The sequence below is a fragment of the Pollachius pollachius genome (assembly GCF_949987615.1).
Source record: "Pollachius pollachius genome assembly, chromosome: 7".
NCBI classification, from domain to species: Eukaryota; Metazoa; Chordata; class Actinopteri; order Gadiformes; family Gadidae; genus Pollachius; species Pollachius pollachius.
This window is the reverse complement of record NC_136940.1, coordinates 22,359,545-22,386,592: the sequence shown is the minus strand read 5'-3', so window position 1 is coordinate 22,386,592 and position 27,048 is coordinate 22,359,545. Positions and strand designations below refer to the sequence as shown.

The 27,048-nt window shown below is 48.2% G+C and overlaps 1 protein-coding gene across 1 annotated transcript; it reads right to left on the bottom strand.

Annotated features, from left to right (window-relative positions):
• Positions 1-1,014: 1,014 nt before the first annotated feature.
• qsox1 (quiescin Q6 sulfhydryl oxidase 1) lies at positions 1,015-26,532 on the bottom strand. The gene is made up of 13 exons (XM_079739641.1): positions 26,194-26,532; positions 25,124-25,224; positions 24,532-24,580; positions 23,509-23,611; positions 21,200-21,290; positions 20,909-21,054; positions 18,750-18,884; positions 18,535-18,664; positions 12,459-12,581; positions 11,182-11,320; positions 7,814-7,999; positions 3,336-3,497; positions 1,015-2,695 (listed from the first exon to the last, which is right to left on the bottom strand). The coding sequence occupies exons 1-13, from the start codon at positions 26,459-26,461 to the stop codon at positions 1,821-1,823; spliced, it is 2,508 nt and encodes an 835-aa protein (XP_079595767.1). The 5' UTR covers positions 26,462-26,532; the 3' UTR covers positions 1,015-1,820.
• Between the last annotated feature and the right edge of the window lie 516 nt (positions 26,533-27,048).

Here is a 27,048-nt window from a genome sequence, read left to right as displayed (position 1 = left end):
ATGCTCAGCCTTGATGCAAACATTGCAAATGATCAAACAACAAAGCGTTGGTTTGCGTGTCAGTCTCCGAGACTGAACCATATGAATCAACTTAACTCACTCATCCTACTTCCAACAGTGTCTGTACAACTAATCATCCAATCAGCCTGATAGTTTGGTAGGGGCTGATATGGAGGGGGGGCGGGTTCAGGTGGGAGGGTGGAGGGGTTAAGGGAGCAGGGGCCAAGGGAATTCAAGCTCAAAGTTCCAGGAAAGCTCCAGATCAAGCACAAGGCCGTCCTTCAGATGGGCTTATCGTAACATAGTCCCCCGCCTCTATCTGTCCATCTATTCATCCATCCATCCATGCTCTTTTAACCACCCTCACCCTCTTCTTGTCCTCCCCCCCACACACACACACACACTCACACACCCTCCAGGAGCCCACCTCCAAGTGTGTGTCGGAGAGGAAGAGGGGCAGGGCAAGCCGATTGCGTTTTAATAAAGTTTATTATCTTCTGGGAGCTAATCCTCAAGGGTAATCTCTCCCCCCCCTCTAGTCCCAAAGGAAAGCTGGATTACTCACTTGCTATAATCCCAATGAAATTGTTAGGATTTAGTGTGTGCTGTTGCCACAGCAGATGGCAACAGGCTTTTCCTTCCACCTTGTTGCCTTCGGCCCCTCCTTGCTACCGCCCCCAGCCCCTGCTTCCTTGTGGTCTTGAGCCCCGGTTCATCTTGTTCAAAACAAACGACGACAATGTTGTTCACAGAAGATTCCACAAATGCCCAAAGACACAAGGCCTCCGGTAAACATGTTTTGATGACAGGCTGGGAGCTTGAGTATACTCCAGATTTTATTTGGAAGACCTAAGGTTCAAGTTAGTGGAATAAATATTATGCATATTAATTCATCATCTTAGCTAGGCAAACTATGTTCCTGGATAAAAGCAGTGGTTGGCAAGATTTGAGTTGATTAAAACACGCAAAAAATTAAAGTCCATGTACAAAAATATGTTTATTGATTCCATTTGGGATGGGAAACATATCAATCGAAGAAAAGTATTTCTAGAGAGGAATGAGATCAGTGGACAAGCTTTACCTCAACGGACACCAAAATCAAAGCCTGCTTATTCTGGATTCTTAGATGGATCAGAGAACTTAAGCACTTACTAACCGCCTCAACAACAAAGACAACAACAGGATTGTAACGAGCAGCTCATTAACGGCAGATTCAGCAGCATGATGTAATAGGACTACAAACGAGGACCTTGTTAAGAAACCGCAGAGAAAATATGGAAGGAAAGACGGCTGACAACGGGGCAGTAGAATGTGGATAGCTGACTACATTCTACTTCCAGTCACATTCTATCATTCTAGTACGTAGAACCAAAGTATTCTGCGAATCAAACTGAATTACTGAAAGAATGCATAATTTGGAATGCAATTCCAAACAGTAGTAAACGGTAAGTAAATAAAAGTAATGCACTCACGATCAAACAATTAGTATTGTGCAGTTTGTGCAATTCAAGCTGATTCAAATGATTGGTTCAAAAAATGAAAGAACATGAATCAAAGCATATATTTGAATCACAATTTTGGTCAGAGTCATCTCCAAGACGTGTACAACCGGGAAATCAATTTTGAGAAATAATCACCCAGAACCACAGGGTTTAGAAGGTGCGCTAAGGCTACTTGAACCTCTTTAAGTGGAATTCTAATTCTAACCCTCCAACCTTTCACACACCCCCTTAAAACAAACTCTGCCTACTCTATGGCATTAGCGCCCGCACCGTGGACCGAGACATAGTGGTAGGAAAAAAATAGTGTGTTGGTCCATCTCAGGGCAGCGAGACCTTAACCCTTCGTATCCTGAGGCGGTTCTTGAAGAACAGGTACATGGCCATGAGGCACATGGACGAGAGGAGATAGAGCACCACGCACAGGCTGATGTCCAGCCGGGAGAAGCCGATGTTCAGCACCGAGATCAGGCGGCCCCGGGGGTTTTCCACGTACCACTGGTCCGTCTGGTCGCCGTCCGCCATGTACGCGTCGGACAGCTCCCGCTTCTTCAGCCACAGCCTCTGCTGCGGCGCGCCGGGCTCCGCGCCGGGTTCCACGGGCTCCAGGCCCACCATGCCCAGCCCCAGGTCCAGCTCCATGCGCAGGCCGAACACGGGCCCCGGCTCTGGCTCCACCTTCCTCTGCAGGGTGCGGCCCCTGACCGCGGTGGCGGTGGCGGCGGCGGCGGCGGCGGCCCGCAGCGCCTTGTTCTTGAAGTGCTGGTTGACGAAGGAGTCCAGGTCCACGATGTCCTCCTGGGCGTCCTGGGGCCGCGGGCCCGCCCCGCCGGGCTTCCTCAGCGAACGCCATCGGCCCCGAACGACCCCGCCCCCCGCGCCCGGTTTGCCGGGCCAGGGAGCCGACTCGGCGGCCATTTTGTCCAACACTGCCGCCGTTGCCGCCGCCTTCTCCTTCACCACCGGCTCCTCCGGCCCCCCTTCTTCCTCCTCCTCCTCCTCCTCCTCCTCCTCCTCCTCCTCCTCCTCCTCTTCCATCCCCAGCTCTTCAGCGGGAGGCTGGGAGACGGCGGGCTCCGTGATCGCCTCTCCCGCCTCCCTGGCCTTCCTCTCTGCGCGTCTCTGTGTGATCAGGAGGTGCGCCTCCTGGGTCTTCCTCTGCTGGGTCAGGAGCTCGCTCTCGTCTACAAGGTAGTCTGGCGGAAGAGGGGGGAATGGGTTTAGGAAACAAGTGTGCGTGATTCAATACGAATAAATGTTTGGTAAGAGAAGATACGTGTGAGTTATGCTACACACATTCTGAGGAATTTCATTAAACACACGTTCTTTGGACGGTTGAACCATACTGAAATAAGCAAGGGATAAACCACGCTCGGCGGGGGGGGTGGTATTTGATATATATAAACTACTCGGCTGCGTCCAGAGCCCGAAAAATTATTTACGTTCATCTATAATGTTATCGGATTTTAATCTAGTCAACGTGACATTTTCGGAAGAAAAGTTCCAGCCTGCATTTCGGCTCATCTCCATATGAATGCAGACAAATGTAAAAATAAACCTATTAAAAGCTAAATCATCTCGCTGTCGGTACAGTAAGGATGTTCATATAACCAAGTACCAAGCACAATAACCTGTATATCCCCGTATACAACAAAGACAGCTAGGATAAGATGCTACACAATACTAAGTACTATTTTTAAGTGCCAGGACATACAACGTACAATAAGTGCGTAAGAGGGCTGTCTGGGGGTTAAGAGAGGCTGTGCATACTCACGTGGAAATCGGAACAAGTGAGCCTCATGTCTTTTGCGGAATATTAAATGAAATGAATTGTACCGGGCAGCAGGCGGTCGGAGTCGAAGTGGCAGACGAGGAAGGCCAGCACTTTGTCCATCTCCCAGCTGTGCTCTCCGTTCTGCATCGCCCCATGGCAGGTTGGACACATATCCGGGGACGGCCACTGGATCTTGGGGAAGTGGGGGTCCTCGCTCAGGGCACCTTAAAAGGGGAGACAGAGCCGGAGACACAGAGTCTTTAACGTTTTGTTGTTCATTTTGGAACGGATGAGAATATGTTATTTTCCGTCACCAGAGACAGAAAATCATCTTTGACGGGGGGGGCTCGGATGAAAAGACATGACAACATTCGAGAAACAATTCACAAACAGAGAATAAAGAGATAAAGTGTCTAAATGAGTCGGGAAGGGGGTGTATAACTGCAGACTTATCTTGGGCATTGAGATGTACCCTTATGTTTGTGTTTTTCCGGTGGGCTGTCCGCTGTTTGTGTTTACTACCTTCTGGTTCCCTAAGAGGGAAGGTTATTGTGCTGAGGGGCTGGATTCAATCTCATCTGAACCCATTTGATCTTGTCACAAGGCTCATAAAATCTAAGTGCCTATATGCATACGTGTATGCATGTGCTTAAGTGCATGTGTGTTTATGTAAATCATGTTGGGTGTGTGTGTGTGTGTGTGTGTGTGTGTGTGTGTGTGTGTGTGTGTGTGTGTGTGTGTGTGTGTGCGCGGTGTAGAGGAGGGGGATGCTTAGGATTGTTTGTGGGCATGTCATCAGGGGTGTGTGTGTGTGTGTGTGTGTGTGTGTGTGTGTGTGTGTGTGTGTGTGTGTGTGTGTGTGTGTGTGTGTGTGTGTGTGTGTGTGTGGTAGCTGTCCAATTTGACCACATCTATTATCTCACCACTCTTGCCTCTGGGACATCCCAGAAGACCATTGATCATTGTTAGATCCTGTCACACACACACACACACACAAACACCTTGCTCAGGAAAACCTCTGAGCTGCAGACCTAGGTCTAGTCGCTCCACACCCCTGTGGTCGCCGCCCAATTTCCAAATTGAATAGAAGAGCAGGTGGCACCTGAGACGCGCCTGCCTCTAATAAATTACTAACTTTTTTTTTTCCCTCGAATACGTTGTCTTTAGCTACACACACACACACACACACACACACACACACACACACACACACACACACACACACACACACACACACACACACACACAAAGCGGGGGTGCAAATGTTTTGGCTGAGAAACAGAGAAGCATAGAGAGAGTCAGCGAGAAACAAGAGTAAAATACGTAGGAATATATATACAGAAACATACTCCAATCCGGACGGACACAAAGACCCACCCACTGGGCCCTATGTGGTAAGATATCGCTTGTTGTCAGCAAAAAGCCAGTGTGTGTGTTTTTGTGTTTGCGCGCGTGCGTGCGTGTGCGTGTGTGTGTGTGTGTGTGCATAAAAGAAGAACAGCAACAGCAGGTCTGTCACTTTACTGCACTGTCAAATTGCACCCCCCACCTCCCCTCCTTCTCACCCAAGATTAATCTCAGTCATATGCACGTGTGTATGTACTCTGCATACGGCACTTTACATAAGGGATACATCATTTTTACAATGGGCCAGTGTGTGTGTGTGTGTGTGTGTGTGTGTGTGTGTGTGTGTGTGTGTGTGTGTGTGTGTGTGTGTGTGTGTGTGTGTGTGTGTGTGAATAAGCATGCATGCATGCATGCATGTGTGTAGAGGTGAGTCCACAAATGATATACATGCACAAATATGCAGATAAACACACACACACACACACACACACACACACACACACACAGACACACAGACGCATCTTTCTCCTTATTCCAATCAGCTCTCCACATTTGCAGACAGGGTGACTTTAGCCATATCGGCCCATATTATGATCACTACAGCGGCCGGCAATAGAGTTGTCATTGCCAGCATACATATTCATCAGGAGCCTAAATATGTATTGTTCAGCAGATCAAACGGGCCTCCTCAGCACTAATCCTTCAAGTCAGCCTCCCCTCAGGCAGACAGGGTGGCAGTGTGGGCACGGGGGCTGTTTGGTGTTGCAGTGTGGGCACGGGGGCTGTTTGGTGTTGCAGTGTGGGCACTGGGGCTGTTTGGTGTTGCAGTGTGGGCACGGGGGCTGTTTGGTGTTGCAGTGTGGGCACTGGGGCTGTTTGGTGTTGCAGTGTGGGCACTGGGGCTGTTTGGTGTTGCAGTGTGGGCACGGGGGCTGTTTGGTGTTGGAACGCGCCTGCTTGCACCAAACAGCCCCAACGTGGCTTTTTATTGCACAACACCACAACTGGAAACAAAGACGTTATTTCTATTGTGCAAAAAAAATAAATACTACAATTAACAGATGGCCACCCTTGCCCGCACACAATATAAAACACACACACACACACACACACACACACAAACGACTACCTGTGTGCCACCAGCTCTAATGGCGCTCTCCTGCGCCTGCCTGTAGATACGTCGACCGCTGCGCTCGCCTGTTGAGGCGCTGCAACAGGGGCCTGAGCTGCCACTGCTGGCCCTAATTCTACCACAGCAGCCACGGGCCCCCTTGGGGTCCCAGGGGCCTCTTTTGTTGCCAGCTAAATTAATTGTTTGCCTGCTTTACAAATAGCCGTCGTTTTCACGCGTGAGCGGCTCTGAAAGGAAGGGGGTGGGCCGCTAAAGAGCTCCTTCTATGGGGGGCGAGAGGGGCGGGGCCAGTGGTAGGGCAGGGGGGTGTCGGGCTAGTGGTGGGGTGGACGGAAGGATGAATGGGGGTCCTCTCGGGGAAGAGTGTGTGACACTCAGCCCACCCAAACCCCCCCTCTCTGCTGCTCTCCCTCCAGAGCCCTGCGATGAACCGACCCCGTCTGCAACGCACACTCCTCCACCCAGGCATGTCAGCAGGGACATGGCGGGTGTGTGTGTGTGTGTGTGTGTGTGTGTGTGTGTGTGTGTTGAATGAGAGAAATAAAAAGGGGAGGAAGAGAGGGGGGGGGGGGGGGGGCTTGTTGCTTGTGTCATGGCGTGTGCCACCTGCTGTCCCTACAACATGGGAATTGTGTGTGTGTGTGTGTGTGTGTGTGTGTATGTATGTGTGTGTGTGTGTGTGTGTGTGTGTGTGTGTGTGTGTGTGTGTGTGTGTGTGTGTGTGTGTGTGTGTGTGTGGAGAATAAGCGCGAGAGAGATAGATAGATCATGTGTGTGTGCGGGGGGCCAAAAGAGGCCGGATCCTGTGGGAGGCTCCGGGCGGGGGGGAGGATGTCACCCCTCCACTTGTCAAGCGGCGGATATGAGTCCCAGGGGGAGAGAGTTGAGTGAGAGTCAGAGAGAAACACAGAGAGAGAGAGGGTGAGAGAGAGCGGGGGGGGGGAAGGTCATGCATATCCAGGGAGCCGGCAGAATGCAGGCAGCGTGTGTCCCTTTAGACCCCGCGGTCTGGGACACACAAGCTGTCTGGGAGACTGAAGAGGGGGGTGGGTGGTGCGTCTCCAAGGAAACACAACAAAGTGATTTAACAAAGTGGACTGTTAATGACAGCTCTGTGCCTCATAAAAGCCCTCGAACACGGACAGGGGGGGGGTTGGAAACCAAGTTTGGAACTGCTTCCCCCAAAGAATGACGACTTTCAGAGGCAAAAGTCAGCGATTACTGCGACGGAGGCTTGCTAGTCGAGGCCGTTATATCCTCCCGTCTACATAGAGCCAGCGGGGAACACCGTGAGATCCTACACGCCGCGCACCAAATGAAATAGTACCAATAACCAAACACACGTAAAAAAGGAACTCTTTCTTCAGAGATCAATAGATTGCTTTTTCTGTATGCATTAGTAGCCCCGATATGGGAGAGGTGAACGTTAAGCCAATGTAAGTATTATTCAGAGTTTTGCCAGGTAACTGATCTGGCCGCATGGATGGGACAGGGACGCTGAGAGGTACCGGAGCAGGAAAAGAAGAGAACGGAGGAGCAGGTAGGAAGGATGGACACCACACACGGTGTTGGGAGGCCTTGGCCGGATCAGGGTTGGAGGAGGAGTAAGACTGGAGGGCCGTCTGATCAGAGACCTGATCTGCTGTGCTGCTACCACCCGCCAACCCCCTCCTCTCCCCACACGCAGGCACAAACTTGTTCAGTGGCATTATCAGGATTTACAGTAGAGCAGGGGGCCAGGGGCGACACCCAGGAAAGAAGTGAGAAAGATAAGGCGGAGACGATGGGGAGACACACACACACACACACACAAAGAGAGACAGAGAATCATAGGATTCTGGGTAAAATGTGGTATGTTGTTCCTTTGATCCACCAAATAAATCTTAAAAATAACAAGTGATAAATTATAAACGTGGGCACCAGATTATTGTTAGAAACTTCGAACAAGAGTTAACTCTTGATAGAGAAAGTCTTAGAACTTAGTTTGGCCAAAGGATGGTAGATTGAAGTGTGGTAAAAGGACAGCCAGCCCTGAGGATGTGTGCTCCTTCTCCTTCTCACCTGCCAGGCGGTTGTTGACCCGGTTGTGTCTGGTCCACAGCCAGGTGACGGCACCGGAGAGGGTCTTCACCTCCCCCAGGCCCTCCTTGGCCATGCCGACGAAGTGCTCCGCGCACTCCCTGCAGCCGAAGAACTGCTGGACGTAGTCTCGTACGGCCTTCAGAACCTCCTGAGGTTCTGACGCGTCTGTGGAGAGAACACCAACAACATCAGGACAGCGTTCTAACAACAAGAACATCTGGACAGCGTTCTAACAAGAACGTCAGGACAGCGTTCCAACACCAAGAACATCTGGACAGTGGTCCAACCGACACAGCGACCTGATATAATCTGGACAACCTGATGTAATAACTGTACCTGATAATTGGTTGAATAATGTATTAAATCATAACAATATGCACAATCATATACTGAACACCATGACTACGAACCAACTCGCTGACCCCACGTTGTTGGGCAGAGATCCTACTGTACCATGTGACATGTAATTTAATTACATTATCGCGATCAGCGGGAAAAGAGAGAAACCCTTATACCCAATAAAGTGAAGAGTCCCATTAAAACGACACAGATTAACACTTGTGTGCTGGGAACCTGAGGCTCTAACCTGGGGCCTGGCCAATGCCAGGCGCCAGCCTCCAAAACTCCTGGATTCCCACGCTGATATGGGCCAGGAGTCAGCCAACGGCTGGGTCAAACCCATATTGAGATGAATAATCTAGGTGGATGGGATACCCCTATCAGCAGATTAAAGCACCGTTAACCCCCGTGTGTGAACGCCGGCAGAGCCCCTGTCTCAGCACTGCAACGGTACCAAACCATATTTTACAGTAGCTAATGGGTTCGCTTTTGTTTCCAGGGCTTAAGAGCCGCATTGTCAGATGAACCCCGCAACTCTGGGCAATGGGGGTACGTTTTAGCCACCTTAAAGTGTATGTGACCGTCAATGAGATGTATTTTGTGTTGGGGGTCACGCAGATGCATGCATATGTATACGTTATATATGCGTAGGTGTCACTTTGAATAGTTTGGGCTGTGAATTAGCTGTGTATGTGTGTGTGTCTGTGTGTGTGTGTGTGTGTGTGTGTGTGTGTGTGTGTGTGTGTGTGTGTGTGTGTGTGTGTGTGTGTGTGTGTGTGTGTGTGTGTGTGTGTGTGTGTGTGTGTGTGTGTCCTCCAGTCTGGTGGTCTGTGGGGGTCCAGATGGACACCCCTTTTGGTCGTCCATCTGCAGGTCATGTGATGGTCCATAAACCTCAGGATTAACCTCTGTCTCTGTGTGTGTGTGTGTGAGTGTCGGTGTGTGTGTGTGTGTGTGTGTGTGAGTGTGCACACACACACAACAGAGAAAAAGAGATTAATGTCTACACCAGGAGCAGAGCGACCGGTCATCTGCCAATTTATTAACCACTCACATCCCACTAATCTAGCATAATCCCTTTTCACACGGTCACAGCGACACAACCTCTGCTGTGACAAACACACGGCAGAGACCCAGGAGGAACATGGCTAGAGTGTGAATCCCTTCCGAATCTGGAACAGTATGTGTGTACATCTCTATATGTGTGTGTATCCGTGTTAGTGTATGTGTGTGTGTGTGTCTTTGTAACTCATGTGTGTCACACGCCGTTTAGTTAAGTTGTTACACAAACACAAACACTTGTTTAGTTAAGTTGTTACACAAGCACAACGCAAATACCGCGGCCAGCATTCCAGGGCTAATTTGTCGACAGTCTCTTCAAAGCCATTGTCCTCGGCTAACCCTTTGCCTGACCTCTCCACGGCCCTTCTGCCTGACTGAAGACACAGGGGCCCCCAACTCTCCCTCCGACCCCTCCCTCCAAACAGATCTCAGAGAGTCCTTTTCCCTATGTTGAACAAACAGTGGCACTCCGATTCCTACACACTACACTCCATAACGACTCCATATCTGCTCCATGTCTGCTCTTCAACATATTTAACAACAAGGGGATGTCTGCATTGGATTACATAAATTATACCAAGTGTATAATTGTGTTGTACGCGACAACACGTAAACAAAGTAAAAAATGGCACATTATCACAAATATAATAATAAAATAATAAGAATCCCGAAAATAACCATAGGCATCCACAGACACTCTGCGAATACCGAATGATTCTGCTCCTGCAGGATCATGTATGTTCCATAGTGAGGATTGGTCCGTCTATCAGTGCTTTGATGCGTCTGGAAGGACCTGGCGCCACATCCCCCAGGCCCTCTGAGACCGAGCCTCCCCACAAGAGGCCACGGAGCCGTGGGGAGATGGAGAGCCCTAGGTCCCTGGAGGACCACAGCAGCTCCGCTATGAAGAGAGCCGTCTGAAAACACCTGTGTCACAGTTCACCGACTGGACGTGCACCGATCACACACACACACACACACACACACACACTCACACACACACACACACACACACACACACACACACACTTTGATTTTTTTTTGTGCCCCTTGGGCATTTTTCCTTTGACAGTTCTGCAGTTAATGTGGCCACATTAAAATACTTCTCAATTCTATATTGAATTCCATATTGTAAATCTATATTCATAATCATAACACTTTACCTACAGTGCTTCTTCTTTCCATATCTACGTTGAGGTAAGGTACCCCGCCAATTCAAATTCATGGAGGCATCCATCTTGTTCTGACACTTTGATATGTAAAATGATCCGATGGCGAAAAATAAGCTGAGGTGGCACTTTGCTGAATATGATATGGATACCATCTGTAGCTGCTCAATGCCGTTCATTTCCCTATGGATTGGTTTCTTTTGAGCTGAATATACATGATGTGGTCAACTAGCCGAGTAGTATGCTAATATGATCTTGTTTATGGTTGATACGTTTCACCTTATTCAATTAGGCCTCGGATGATGACCTGCTGTTTTATTTTTTAACTCGCTTGTTATCCAATAAATACGGATCCAGTTTCAACCAGAGAGATCTCTCATGGTTTACATTGTACAGTCTTGGACCAAAAGAAAAATAGAAGGAACAAAAAAATAATAGAAAGAAAGAAAGAAAGACAGAGCGAGAGAGATAGACAGCGAGGGATAGACACCAAGTGAGAGAGAGAGAGAGAGAGAGAGAGAGAGAGAGAGAGAGAGAGAGAGAGAGAGAGAGAGAGAGAGACACACAAAGAGAGGGATTGACAGAGAGAGAGAGAGAAAGCGAGAGATAGACACAAAGAGAGAGTGACAGAGAGAGAGCGAGAGAGACAGAGAGAGCAAGACACAAAGAGAGAGAGAGTGACAGAGAGAGACAGCAACAAAGAGAGAGAGAGTGACAGAGAGTGACAGCCACAAAGAGAGAGAGAGTGACAAAGCTAGAGAGACTGCGGGTCGCTACCTGATTCATTGGAGCGTCGGGCCTGGACTGTGAGAACATGGAAGAGGGTCCACATGCCACACGGGTAGCGCCTCAGATGGGGCTTTGATCCCTGGCAGCCCACCCACCGCTCCACCGCCGGTAACCCACTGTTGGGGACCTGGGGAGAGTCCGGGAGCGATAGAGAGATAGATAGAGACAGGGAGAGCGGTAGAGAGAGAGCGAGAAGGAAACAGAGAGATGGGTACAGTAGACGGAGTGATAGATTGAAAGGAAAGACAGAAAGGGGTTGAGATTGAAACACCGGAACAACTCCTGGTGTTGCAATCCTTCCCAAGGTAGGAGGTCTCCTGAGCGAGTTAATGGGCAGCGCTGGGAGCAGCCTTCCTGATCGATAACGAGTCAATCCCAGGTTAATGGCCCGGGCCCGCCTCCGGCGCGGGGGAAGCCACCGCTCCCGGCCGTAGCGGGGAACCACGGTGGAATCCAACAACATATTTTCTCTGACACAAAGTCGTTTCCCCCTTCCCACCGAACCGCCGTTTGCCAGCCGATTGACTGACAGGGTTACTCACACGTCAATAGTAAGGATTTGGCTTGTGTGCGAGCGTGTCTGAGTGGGTGGGTTTGCGTGTGTGTGTGTGTGTGTGTGTGTGTGTGTGTGTGTGTGTGTGTGTGTGTGTGTGTGTGTGTGTGTGTGTGTGTGTGTGTGTGTGTGTGTGTGTGTGTGTGAGTCCATTTCCTCGGATGCTAAGTCCGTTCATACCTTCCCATTGATTCATTGATCCATTGATTCGCCGGCTAAAAGCTAATGATGTAAGTAAGTGACTCTTTCAATTTGCAGGAGGCCGTATACTGTAGGCATGCAGGCTTCATTCCAGAGTCAACAAGCACACAACAGAGTGCTCTGTCTGTCTGTCTGTCTGTGTTTGACTCCACAAAGCTGAGACCATGATATGTCTGAGGCTCTTTTGTTTGTTGGAACTACGAAGTAGTTAGAAGCTATAGGCCTCAAAACCCGGAAGCCTTTTGTCTGGGAGTCTAACACCCTTGTTTTACACGTACAATAGCCATACATTGTATAAACACACGATATCTATGTTTAATTTGTTAAAACTGCCAGAGGATACGATCGTTGTATTTACTCATGCACGTTTTCACTGAGGAAAAAAGCACATCCCAGAGCAGTATACACATGAGTTACACTAAAGCTATCCTCAGATAGGAAGCAGTTTGTTAAGTGAATCTCACAGTGGGTGGTATGGTCCCAGGGCTGAGGGGGTGACGGCTGAACCCACCTGGGCTGGGACGTCCAGAACCTCTCTGAGGTGGCTGTAGGAGACTTCAGGCCCGTCCTGGGCCTTCAGCCAGGAGTCCAGCGACTTCAACCGGTTGGTCACCATCGGCCGGCCGGGGAAGTACTGGGGAGCAGACCGTACTGGAAATAAGCTTTGTCCATCTCTAAATGTCTCTCTGTCATGTCCGTCTGCATGTGCATGTCCACTTCAATCTACATGTATTGATTTCTGGCCACTAGGGGGCAGATTAGCATATCTCATATCTAACACAATCTACACAATGTATCTTTGACAGATATTTTATGTTTTATAATTTGGTGTGAATAATCTAAAATTATGAGTGGTTTAATAATAAAAAATAAACATTTACAGTATAAATGACTTAACATGCAACTTGTGCCACAGGGCTGTGTGTAACTGAGCATTCTCAGTGGCATATGTGATACACATATCTCGGCGTAAACAAAGACTTACTTAAACAGAAATAAATGGTCTGCAACAGAAGTCGTGGTCGGACAGTGTTGTTACAAGAACACTGCCCGAGGCGAATCCTGGGTGGCTGAAGAGATGCTCATGTGGTTCATGCCACTCATCTTCTTAACCACTAAGCACACCTTGGCCCTCATCAGGTTAGTCACCCTCTCCGCATGCGTTGCTTCCGCAGTTTGTTTACCTTTTTGCCCCATCCGCTACCACGGCAACGGCGGCGATGGAGGAAACATGATACTGTAACTAGCATACAACGCTCGAATGCTGGGAAAAAGGAAATCCGTCTGGTTCGACTCTGAGACCAGTGTTGACGGAGCAGAGACAGACACAGACGAGTGTGCCTAAGTCACACAATGCCGACAATGGAGACGGCGTGCTGGGTTTGAGAAAGGCAAGCGCTGAGACAGACACACATCAGCGGGCTTAATCTGTTTCCTTCTCTTTGCTAAGTCTCCCTTTGTGACGTTGTGCAGAACAAGACACTGCCAAAGGATGTGGGTTTGTTTCGCGGCATAAATACTAGGATGAATAACACCATCATATTTTTCTTTTTTTTTTTAACTTATGTTTGGTTACCGTTCACGACAGAGAGCGGTAAGTGGGGAAGAATCAGCGGCGGCATAGAAAACAGGAAAAACACCAGATGAGAACACCACAATAAGAGACTGGGAGAAAAAAAGAAAAAAGCCTTCCCAGAGGTGCACCTTCTTTTGATTTGTGCTGCTGAATGTTTTTCATTTAGTCGCCGCCATCTGTTCAACTCCCTTTGCCTGTATGTACTGACACACGCACAAATAAACTCACACACACACAAGCACTCTCACCCACATGCAAACGCATTCACACACACACACACACACACACACACACACACACACACACACACACACACACACACACACACACACACACACACACACACACACACACACACACACACACACACACACACACACACAAACACACACACACACAGCTGCTTGTCCATCTATTCATCAAGCTCTAACAGGATCTGTGCATTAAATGCTGCCCACTTAAGCAGAGCCCTGGTGGTTTGCTTAACCTCCCACACTGAACACCGGTGCAGTCCTTCCCTCCCTGACCCTCACTATGCTAAACTCCAAAACATTAAAAGAATTTTGCCCAACAGATTTATCAAATATCCTCAGTCATGAGAATGTTTCACTAGCTTTCGAGATTAAATGTTTTGCATGATACCAATTCCTACTTTGAATTTAAAAAAGATATCCTGTTGTATAGTTTACTTTAAATGTACAGCTTCCCGGTTAAACAGGCAGGATTATGTGAAGCGCACACACACACACACACACACACACACACACACACACACACACACACACACACACACACACACACACACACACACACACACACACACACACACACACACACGCACGTATACAAAGAGCGTTGATCTGAGCCTGCTAATGGAGACTGATATAATGGGTTTAGATGTGGAGTCTGGTTACTAACCTGTCAGAAAAGCTCATTAGGCCCCATATGAATTTAACCAGGAGAGAAAACACAGGTGCTCCTTCTAATGGTCTTAACTCCCTGCCTCTCCCACGAAACACAATATGTGTTTGTGAGTGCATTGTCTGAGCTTCTGGACCCGATTGTGTGTTCGTCATCAGCCAATCACACAGATACAGAACACTTTCAACCGTTAATCACAAATTAATGTGTGTCTCTTACTCCAACTTTTAAAACACAGCAATGCCTTGGCTCCGGTCACAAACTACAATGTAATAAATGAGCGATCTCTCTCTCTCTCTCTCTCTCTGACCACGACCATCCCTTCACCCCGGCAATATGTCCTCCTTGATCCGATTAGTATCAGCAGCAGCACTTGAAGCCCCCCACCTCCTCAAGGCCTCCAGGGGTCCCATGAGGGGTCCATCTGATGGCTGGGCCGGTGCGGGGCATGCCAGGGGTGAGGTCTCAGGGTCTAATCCCACCTCATCCAGCCTCCCATCCACCCGTGGATCGGACGCCCTTGACCTGGACACACGCCCCCGGCCCTCAGAGTGGAGACAGCCGTACCCCCAACTGAAGTGGCCGCCGGCTCCATGTACGCAACAGCTTTGTTCGTACAACCGTCCGCACCATCAAAACGGCTTCCGAGCATCAACAAAAAAAACACATCCCAAGTCAACATTAGACTTAGGGCCATTAGTGTGGTGCATGCAGTTTCATCACGGCGTAAAAACTGCCATGTGAAAACTGCCACGTGAATTCCCTGTGAGAAGGACAATGTTTAGGTTCAGCTCAGAGTCCCCTACCCTTTCCCCCCCCCGCCCCCCCACAGTGCCTTAAATCCTTGTTTTATCCCCTGCCCCCAGGGTTGAAGGGCTTCTTTCAAGAAAAGCAGGATAGAGGTGTAATCCCTGGGCTGTAATGCTCTCATGCCTCACCAAGATCCACTTCTTTAATCCACATATACATGCAGAGGATTCATAAATCCGGTTTCAGCCTGACAAGACAGTAAATCTAGTGGTGTTACTACCACTGCGGCGGGAGGGAGAAAATACATAATAATAAATAATAAAAAATACCCTCCGTGTTTACATCTTCAGAGGGAGCGCCGAGGGATGATGGGATGAGGTTTGAACAACGGAACGAAAACACAAAAACAAATTGAGAGATTTAAAAATCCTGGAGGCTTGTAATGGACTGCAATCTTAAAGGCAGGAGGGAGGGAAGGGGGGGGGGGATATTCCTCGCTAGTGTTGTCTATAGCAGAAGAGCAAAAACAGATTTCATTTAGAGCTAAATACCAACATGCAAACAATAACATACTCCACACTTCACCAGTACACACTTTCTGTTGTCGCTGAGCAGTGCCCATCCTGCATCCCTGCCCACAGCAGAGACACAGTCTGCAGCAAACTGCTGTAACTGCTATTTGAAAATGAATATATTTTGGGCCGAAACATATTGAAATGATTGAAAATAAAATGAATAAATAAATAATAAATAATTAAAAAGTATATATATATATATATATATATATATATATATATATGCTACACGTGAACCTCCTAAAATGGCGCAATTAGATTGGTTCGTTATCTCGAGATATTGGGCATTATCCCATGATTGAGATCTTAAACTCGGGGATATTGTTTTTGGTCGTCTCGTCACGCTAATAAAAACAAATAAACCGTTAATAAAAATATATTAATCCCGGCAAAAAGTTCGGCCTCGGGGGCTATTCCCCACTATTCACTTCGCCTTCGGTGAATAATTGTGAAATATTCATTACGATAAACGTGAAAATGACATCAATTTTCTTGGTTTTTCTCATTATAATTACACAGACGTTATTTCCGACCCCTATTGCAGCTTATGTTGGCCGGAGCTCATTTTGTTGCCTGCCTCTATCTAGTTCTACCATCTACTAATACACTGTTAAAGGTCTGAGCCAGAAAGAGATGGACCCATCACTGAGAGGCGTGTCATCGGTGAGACGCACGGTGACAGCAACACCTCTTTGTGGACGTTGAGTCACTTCCAGCCTCATCTAATCCTATGACTCACTCCAGGTCAGTAACTTACATACACAGCGTTCACCTTTAACCAACCACAGAACGCGGGACATTCAGCAAGGTCACCACGGCGATGGCGTCTCACACGCCCGTGTACGCGTGTGTGTTTGGATACAGTGCGTTTGTGTGTTTGAAAGAGACAAAGAGCGAAAGAGACAAATAGCGAAAAACACTTTTCTGTACCCTTTTAAATCGCCCTGAACCCACATTATGATAAACCAGCCCCGTCTCCCAGCCCGACGCGGGGAGAGGAGAGGCGTCCCCGTCGTTGAGTCACCTCGTTCCGCCCGCCGACGTCCCTCCAAAGTACACGCCGTCTCTCGCTCTTACAGACAACACTTCAACCCCACTCATTACTTTCGGTTGGGGTGCTTCTGCTAAACGCACGGCCCCTTGCAAGCCTGCGGGCGGCTGATTATATACAGCCCGGGCTGGGATCTGTCACAATGTCTGGGAGGCCATAACAATGACGGGCTCCTTAACCACAAAAAGCCCTTTTCAGCAGCTCTCTGGGAGCAGAGGAGTCAGGCTAAAATACTACTGGGCGGTACCGCTATTGACTAAACAAACTGAGCTAATGGAGGGGCCAGAGCACTCTGGAACACACACACACACACACAATGTATTCAAATTCTAAACACACACATAAACAGGCACTTGCTCCGCTCATGCACACACGCAGACACACACACACACACACACACAGACACACACACGCGGCTCTGCTACAACGCCTCCCTAGAGAGTGTGATATAATCAGGGAGATTGGTGGCGGACTAGCGCACTGAGGCAGCCTGGGCCCGAGCCAATGGGGACAGAGGTCACAGGTCAAGCCTCATCATCACAACGTCCATGCCTTCCTGGCACACTTCTGGCTGCGCTCCGGCTTGGCTTGGCTTGGAGGAGAGGGGGGTTTGAGGGTGGAGCGTGGAGGCAGATGTGAACAAATTGCAGAAAGAAAGCAAGCAGGAGGTTATAAGTTAATGGAAGTGAAGAGACACGGGAAAACACAACAGAGGAACGGATTGGAATAAAACGGATGAATTCAAACGGTTAAAAAAAGGAAACTATAGTAAAGTGGGAACCTGGGAGAGGTTCGGATTGGTCCGTAAACCACGTCAGTGAAGGGGCAGGGAAGGATCAAGAGATACAGAGGGAGGCTGGTGGAGGCATGAGGGATGGAAACTTACTTTCTGGGGGTTTACCGGCTGGTATTAGAGGAGAATCGCAGATGTAGGTAAATGTGACAGATCAGAGACACAAGACAAGAGCCTCAAATGAAGGGGTGAAGAGGAGCAGCTGGCAGGGATGAAGGAGAGACAGTGCTCTCCCAGGGAGGGGGCGGGGGGGAACGGTTATCAGTTGGGGGATGGATGCATCAAACTGGGAAGGGGGGGGAATGGCATCCATGCTTCCGTAACCCGCTGGGACCCCAAACATCAAGAGGGTCAACAATACCCAAGAGAGCCTTTGGAGTCCTGGCTAGTCAATGCCATCCACTCCTGGCCCCTTGACAAGCGTGGCGCCTCTCTCTCTGTGTGTGTGTGTGTGTGTGTGTGTGTGTGTGTGTGTGTGTGTGTGTGTGTGTGTGTGTGTGTGTGTGTGTGTGTGTGTGTGTGTGTGTGTGTGTGTGTGTGTGTGTGTGTGTGTGTGTGCGCGCGCGCACGCGCGCGCGCGCGTGCGTGCGTGTTCGATCGTATGCGCATTTTTTTTGTTGATCAGGTAAATTAAATTCTCCTCAAATTCTGGATATTAAAAAAAACATTGCAGGTAGAGCCGTCCAAAAAAGCCAAATACTAGAAACAAGCGTTTGACAGAGAGGCCGTGAGTCCCCGGCCATTTCACCGTCTCACTCTCCATCTAGTGGCGGCCTGAAGACACTACACGCCTTTCGTGCTTTCTGATCATCTTCACAAGGAGAGCAAGCTGCCGAGATGACATGACCACAAACTCATGGATGATGTTCCATGTGCAGTGTATTGTACTCTACCACAGAGAACGGTGCTCGTTAGCCCTACCTTAGCCAGGACGGCTATGTAGCCCTTGAGCGCGCTCAGTGCGTCTCCTTTGAAGACGGGAGTGCCGGATAACTCGACGCGCAGGGAGTAGCTGAGCACCGACTCCAGATCCGCCATGTACACCCTGGAGCTAGCGCATACACACACATTTAGATTAAAAACTAGAGGAACGGAGGTCTGCGTAGATGCAATGTTGGGTCATCTGCCGTCCTCACCTGTTAAAGGCTCTCCAGGGTTCTACTGTGTTGTTGGTGAGCAGGTCTGTGGACAGAGGCTTGGGCTTGCCAAAGCGCACCACCCCCGGCAGCCTCTGGAGGGCGTAGGAGTAGAACGTGCGAGCCTCTCTCTGGCTGAGGGATTAACACACACACACACACACACACACACACACACACACACACACACACACACACACACACACACACACACACACACACACACACACACACACACACACACACACACACACGATTGACTGGTAAGCAGAAAGTCTGACATCCTATATCATATTGATTAAAATTGTCAGGAGTGCCTGCTTACATTTACAATAATTATTATAATAATAATAATAATAATAATAACAATAATAATAATAATATTTGAAGGCGCCTTTCTCTGCACTTAAGGGGGTTAGGTATGTTATATCAGGTTTTAAATGTAGACACCATGCCCTTATTGTACTGTATGTTTGAGACAGTACAAAAAAAATAAAAAACAGTGCAACGCAATTAATCTAACAGGGCACCCTGCGCAGAGAGGATATAGACCTCAGATAGCCACAGAGCAGATGTGTGCTGGTCCAGAGGTTCTGTCCCACACTCTTTCCCTGATGTCTCTCTCAAGGACAGACAGAGAGAGACAGCGAGAGAGACAGAGACAGAGAGACCGAGAGACAGAGAGAGAGAGCATAAAACACGAGGACGGCAATAGGGACGATGGATGCTCTCTGCCCCGCATACGCTAGACAACAATACAAAAAAAGAAAAGGCCTGGGACTCAATTACACGTGCGCGCCCGGTGGGAGTGTACAGATGTGGGGGGGAGAACCCATTCATCCTGAGGGCTCCCTGGGGCCCGGCAGGCACCCGTCAGTGTAGTGGGCCGGGAGGCCGCGCGTTCACCTGGGACACGCACACATTACACGCATGACGGATGGGACACGCCCTCCCATACAGTCACAATGACACACACAAACACACACACACACACACACACACACTCACACACACCACTCCCAGGATCAATCAGATATTCAGCGATGATAGGCCATCTGTCGCCCGCTGCGGCGCTGCCTTGTTTAGCTGCCGCTGCCAGGCAAAGCGCTGCCATTGTTTTCATGCAAGGAATTAAAAAACCCTCCTCTCTGTACAGTGATGGAGATGAAGGCTGTTTGGCGAGGGGGGGGGGCGATGCGGTGTGCTACTGGCGGCGGCGGCGGTGGTTGTGGACTGGGGGGGAGGCGGTGTATTGAATAAATAAATCGGCAATAAATCATTTCCCTTTTTGCATTTGTCAACTAAAAAGCGCTTCTCTTTGCATGCCAAGTTGTTGCAGCGCCGGGGGGGGGGGGGGAACAAAGAGGGGAAGCAGCCTTGTGTGTGAACGCAACCGCGGCTCCAACAGAGGCGCTTTATGACGGTGAATAATGGAAGGAATTCTGATGCTCTGATCCCATTACGGGGGCAGATGTTTAAGCGGATTCTCATGCATAGGGTTTAGGATAATCAGCGCGGGGCTCAGGAGCAGATACACATCGCACGGCGACGCTCCGAAGATTGAGGATTGAGGGACGATTCCGGAGACGGGTGGAAGGAACTTTCTAGGGGCAGAGTGCTTTCCTCTGTTGTTTCCCCCCCCCCCCCCCCCCGCCCAAACAGATATTTCGTCAGCCGCTGCTCGTATCTGGTTCACATATGCCGCCTGTCTGGTTGTTGTTAGATCCTTTTATGACCTGTCCCTCATCCTTCATAGCTTTCAATTTATTGTTACAGGGATTCATATGAAATGCTGTATGCTAGGATACGCGGAATCGTGTGTCGGCAGTTGAACAAGGGTCTGTACGTTGGCCAAAGCCACACACATGAAGAAGGTTAAAGGGATGTGCGAGGGGATTATTATGGTCTCAGACACGAAAGCGTCCTGTGTTTTATGATTATGGGGGGGGGGGGGGTGATTTCAAGCAAAGGGAATTTGCTGACGTTATTCTCATTAAGATACAAATGGCGTGGTGGAATTATTCATTCATGTTTTTTTAAGGACTGATGTGATGAGAAAAAAAAGAATACAGTATGACAACAATGAGGCACCGGCTAAAGATGACAGCAGCATGTATCAAAGTGTATGAAAATGGGGGGGGGGAGAATGGGACGCTCACACATGGAGTCTGGTGGCGTTGCCTCCTGGGTAGTAGAGGTAGCAGGACGGGAACTCAGTGACCCCCAGCTGGGAGACCAGAGCCTCCTCTGACCTCAGCACCCGCCTTACTGACACGTTCGCAAACTGCAGCAGGTCCAGGGTTACCTGGGGAGAAAACACACACACACACACACACACACACACACACACGGTTTTATATTTCTAGATGATGCAGAGCTTCAAAGTGGACCTTTTGTATGCTTGTCCCCGGATATAGACCAATGCATGATTAAAAAGGAGCGAGTCTTACTTCTTTGGCCACGTAAGAAGTGGAGTCCTCAAAGATCAGGGCCAGATATTCCACCGTGTTCGTTTCAAAGAAGCTAGCAATCTCCGCTTGGCTGTAAAGAGAACAGACATGGAGCTGGGATTCAACACGCTGCATAGAATAGAAGAAGATTGACTATCAATGGGTAACTTCTGGATTCTTCACCGTGGACCCTGTTTAAAAAATTGTTAGGGTCTATGGGACTATTGTGAAAAAAAAAACTTGAAATTGATCTAGTACTGACCGAGAATGCTCAAGCTGTAATCAGCGATACGGGCGGCCATGTAATCCTTCGGGCCAATAGCAGCCCTTCAATGTACATCCCAGTAAATCCCTCGTGTTTGCCACTGATTGCTACCCGAAGTGTCTGACAAAGTTATGCAAAGAATCCCTGCAGAGAAATTATCCCCTTCGTTTCTTTACCTCTCGCTTGGTCTATTTGGTCTACTTGTTGTTGTGTCTGACCAAATCTGGCTCAAGGAGACGCCTCGCTCTGAGAGAGTGGAGCTCGGGAGGAAACCGCGGACAGGAGGGAGAGTTGTGTGAGAGGAGTGCTGCCAGGTGTCCGTTGTGTTGGAGTACAGACAACGCTCGATGTTGTCTCAGGTATTTGGGTGAAGGAGGGTAGAGATGGTAAAGACAAGAGGGAAAGGTCGTGCAACAACACAATTCGTCTTGAGCGGACCTGGCCAGAAACACAACAGAAACCGACCGGATCAAGGGAAAGATTTCGGTTTCTCCGTGGGGATCCCCTCCACGATAACAATCTCAGCCTGTCAACGGCAGATACGAGCACTCAACCCAAAGATCAATTGAAGAGATTTGACTGATTCCCAATCAGTAAGATCTTTTGAGTTTTGGGAAAAGGGTCTAGGGAATAAAAGACCACTGCCTTTGGATGCAAACAGCTGCTTTAACAGTTTTCTGTATTGTGTGGAGGGCCTAGACGCCAAAGACCATCCACAAGGGGAAAAGGAGGCCGGTACCGGTACCACCGACGGTACCACTGACAGATACTGGTGGTTAATGACCTCTCCCAGTGTTTGCCTTTCACCGAAAGGCAAACACTGGGAGAGGTCATTAACCACCAGTATCACCCAGCACACCTGCTGCACGATTGCCGATGGGGAACGCCTGCCGGCCTTGATGGCGCATGAGAGTTGGCCGAGCTACAAAGGCAGACAACGCCTTCCCCTCGAGGAAGGATTGTTGTAGCTTCCCAACAGTACGGTAAGAGACACACTTTGAGAGAGAGACCTCAACCTTTTCCGCGTGCTGCCGACCATGACCCACCCCGTGTTTCCTTTGTCGGTCATCCAGGCTCTAGTTTATCCCTGAAGGCCTCCTACGAATCACACCCCAGTCCAGGGAGATTTTATGTTGGACTTTCGCCCTCCCCGATTGGAATAAACCCCCTGTTACTTTTACTCACAACCTGTCTGTTTTCCGTTTTTGGAGTTGACCACATCTCGAGCAAACTGCCGCAATTAAATGAGAGCAACAGTTTTCTAAATGCATTGTCATAAAAAATGTGTCTTTAATTTAATTTAATAATTTAATTGTCACCCTGCGTTTCCTATGTGGTGGACATATTCAACATGTATAAGCGCCCAGTTTATCAAATGTTATCGTTGGCTTATAGTATACTATTGACCACATTTAGAAAATACGATTTTAAATAACACTAATCACTTGGTAAAGTTAGTGTCGGGTTTGAGTGCAAACCAGACACCACACACACACTACGTTATGGCAAATAAAAAGCAATTTCAGCAACCCTATTTTAAAAGGGGAAGGAAAAGTCATTGTGTTGGGGAACTTGACCATCTGAGCTCAAGCAGAAGTTTAATTTGTCACTACACAGGAGAACACACACAAAAACACCTGTGAATTTCTCGGGCGGACATGGTCTAGCGATTAGTTGTTCCCAGTACTAAAACATACTGGAAGGGGCCAACAAAAACAAAAGGCATCCTTTACCACAACGCCTAACCCCATACCACCACCACCCTGGATGAACTATCCTTCTGGCTCCACAGGCACAGGAAGTCACTTTGGACAAAAGCCTCAACAAAATGACTGAATCGTCCACAAAATGTCACATGTTTGAGGTAAACAACATCACTGCTATGTACACTTGTTTGCCGGTAAACAGTATTTTCCAGCATGTGGCAGGTCAAAAGTCCGGGGGTGGGGGGTAGAACTCTGCCCCCCACCCACTCTTTTGTTCCTAACCCTGGGGACCACAAGAGAGGTCCAGGACCCTGGTTTTGGTGGTGGGGTACACCAACCTTATTGGCTCCAGGGGAGGGCAGGCGGGGGGGGCCGGCTCCTCATGGTCCTCCATCCGGTCAATGATCAGCTGACGCAGAACCCTCTGGTCCCGGTTGAATCCTGGAGGGGGTCAAGGGAACACAGAGCATGGTCACACTAGTGGTAACGTCTGGTGGCTGGTCGTTTAACCACCTACACAGAAGCCAGCTTTTGTTTGCAGGATTTTTGCACGTTTTCTGCTATCAGGTTTCTATATTTAAATTTATATTTACATTCAGGGCATTTAGCAGACGCTTTTATCCAAAGCGACTTACAATAAGCACATCGATCAGAAGAAGAGAAACAGTATATTGCTGTCGGTACAGTAAAGATATTCATAGAACAAACTGCTAAGCACTAACGGTTGCTAGTTTAACCCCTTCCCTGTATCGAACAAGATAGCATTGTGTAGCATCTTATCCTAGCTAAGTACTATTTTTAAGTGCAAGGAAGTACAACACACAATAAGTGCATCAGAGGGGTGTGGGGGGGGGGGGGGGGGGGGGGGGGGGGGGGGGCTATGCAGAGTCTAGGTGAACTTTGAACAAGGGAGTCTTGAGTCTTTTGCGAAAGATGGTGAGAATATTTCGTGGAAGAGGTGCTCAACATCAACGAGACAAACCTGAATAAATAAAGTTCCAATAAAAACGAACAACATGATCGACTTCAGTCTATCTAGCAGCAGTGCAGCCGGTTGAAGTGCTGCTAAAGGGTCTGTTTACATTGTGATATCTTTGCAGTGAGCTGTGTAAAGAGAGTCACTAAGCAACTAGTGGACTGAGATGGAAATTAAAAAAAAAAGCAAAAACTTGAAACTATGTACATATGACATACGCTTTTTAAAATGTTCCACTTGTAGCACAAAGATAACCTGAAACATTGCTATATATTGACAATGAAACAAGATGACAATGTTATCAAGGGATGGGGATGGTTAATTAGGTCAACATGAGTTTAAATACAACAGGGTTTAAATACACTGGCACTAACAGTTGGATTACCTCGGATGTATTTTCCCATAGAAGCATTCGTGGAGTAGGCATTGAAGAACTGTGAAAAGAGGAAATGGAGGAAATGAATGACATTCGAGGAAAGGGGTGGGGTCGGGGACATCCACATATCCCTGACAGAAGTAAAAAGCTAAAGAATAGTGTTGCGTAATAATAGATAGGGCCCCAAATAGGCCTGCTTCAACAACTCATGCTTTCCGGTTCAAACCAGTCACAGATGTTTCCTAGATCATTTGAGCACCTTCATGGGTGAGCACCATTGGGTCAACGTTTAGGGTTTGACCCAAAAAAATAAAAAACGTATGAAGCTGGGAGTTCCTTGTGATGTGGACTAAGTCTATATTTATTTAGTAATTGCAAAACTAAAACATAATAGTTTTACGTATGTTTTCCTAAATGATGCAGACTGTTGTTTCAATGTGCGCTCGGACAACAATGGAAAAGGTTGTTGCCTATTTGCAGACCAGGGTTTTTCCCCCACACATTACATGGATGAAAAAGTAAGAAGGTTAATCAATTGAATGGACAGAATTTAAATACAAGGTAAAAGAGATTAATGTTTTGTCAACACCCGTCCACCGACCTTAATGCTCGGGTAGCCTGTGATGCCGTAATCCCTGCAGACCTTATTGTTCTCCTGCATGGCACAGTCTATGGCGGCCAGGTACACAGCAGGATACCACTCTGGAGAGGAGGAGGAGAAAATAAAGAGGTGAAGAAGGAAGCCGACATCCGAGTGCCGGCTGTGTTGCATATCCTGCAGTGTGGACCAAACTGGCAGTGAAGAAAGAAACTGTTGTTTCTGTGCCATCTGGATGGGTAAAGTCGGCCAGTGCTTGTCTGACCATAAAAGCTGTGTCTTTATGCAATCTTGGCAAGACAAGACAACAGCAGCCTATGCATCGGATGTTTTGGTTAAACGTTGGTGGAATCCAGTGCCTCTGTAAGGCCTATATTACGATCCTTTATACCTTCCTGCCCCTGGCCTGAACTCCCCTTTATGGATCTGTGGAGCAGATTTGCCAGTCCATTTAATTCACTAAACTAGCGAGGTCGGTAAGCACTGACTAAATGGAACAATCAAACAAGCGTAGTCAATTGAAGTTATGTCATGCTCCACCACAAGCCACATGGGAATATCAATGACCTCTCTCTCTCTCTCTCTCTCACACACACACACACACACACACACACACACACACACACACACACACACACACACACACACACACACACACACACACACACACACACCATTTTGGGAAAATATAAATAATAAAATAACAAGAAATTACCTCCTGTATCGTCCTAATTACAATACAAATTAAAGTTCATGCCGAGTTTGAAGTTGCATATGTCCATATTAAGGCATCACACATGTTATGTCTGATGCCTTACTATTGACATCTGCAAATTAGACGGTAGACGGTTTGCGTAGGCAACAGAATTTAGCCTGCTTGATCACATCATATGCTCCAATAAACACACGAAACCCAGAGCCGAATACATGTTGAAAACAGTGAATTAGAGATTGGAAATTGCAACTGCAACACAGTGAATGCCAATATAAACAGATAAGAAACAGGGACGATGACAGCTTACCAACGTTATACAAATCGTTAGTGTGTCAGCCAATGCGATGGCAGTACGAACCTTTAATGTCTCTTGCAAGTCTTTTGTAAACAGGAGAAAAGTGTACGCAGTGACCACACCACGAAGCGTAGAACTCCACCACCACTGCAGCGGTGGAGTTAATCAGTGTCGAGTTCACATTTTGCGGGGTTAACACCAATATCTGATCAGAAACGGTGTAGAGTCCGGCTCCGGTGATGGATGGAAAAATGAGTAAAAAGCACACCAACACCCTGGTTACTGATGCAACTTTCTGAGGTAACCCTATATGATCCGCAAACCGAGACATATTCGACAGGCTGCAGACAAGTCTGTCAGTACGCACGGAAGTCCGAACTACTACATCAAAAACTGATACTAACTTTTTTCCACTAGAGGTTTGTGTTCCAGCACCCTCCCACCAGCGGACTAGATGCACAGAGGTACCGTGGAGGGGCGGGGGCTCAAATCGTGCATAATTTGCGATCATTTGCATTGGACGCCGCGTTCCCTGCCTATTTTGATGGGCCGGGAGAAGGTCTTCGGATGTAGCGTTATCCCGGTCTACTGCAACGCAATTTCTGGGTTTTGACTTCATTAGCTGTGTGCGCCATTTAAAAGTGAGAATGGGACAATGAGAACAACAAAAAAACAACGCAATGAGGAAAAATATGGAGTTTCGACGAATATTTTGATAAAGTAATACCCTAAAAATATAATGAAAAAAAGGAAACGGAAATTCGTCTATTGAAAGTCCCGCCCACTCTCGCCTCTCAACCCTGTAACTAGTGAGTCTCTCAGCCAACAACGCTCACTTCGAGTGAGCGTTGTTGGCTTGGGAGTAGGGCCTGCCTCTCAGGAGTTGGCGTTATGTTACTGTATTTATGAAATTGTGCT

Bases quoted from the DNA above. Each gene is read 5' to 3' on its own strand.
- qsox1 (XM_079739641.1), bottom strand. From the start codon at position 26,461: ATGTCTCGGTTTGCGGATCATATAGGGTTACCTCAGAAAGTTGCATCA. The intron at 21,291-23,508 runs GTTGGTGTACCC...TTCTCTTTACAG, and splicing joins CCTCCCCTGGAGCCAATAAG to CCAAGCGGAGATTGCTAGCT. The intron at 18,885-20,908 runs GTGAGCGTCCCA...TTAATCCCTCAG, and splicing joins AACGCCACCAGACTCCATGT to CCAGAGAGAGGCTCGCACGT.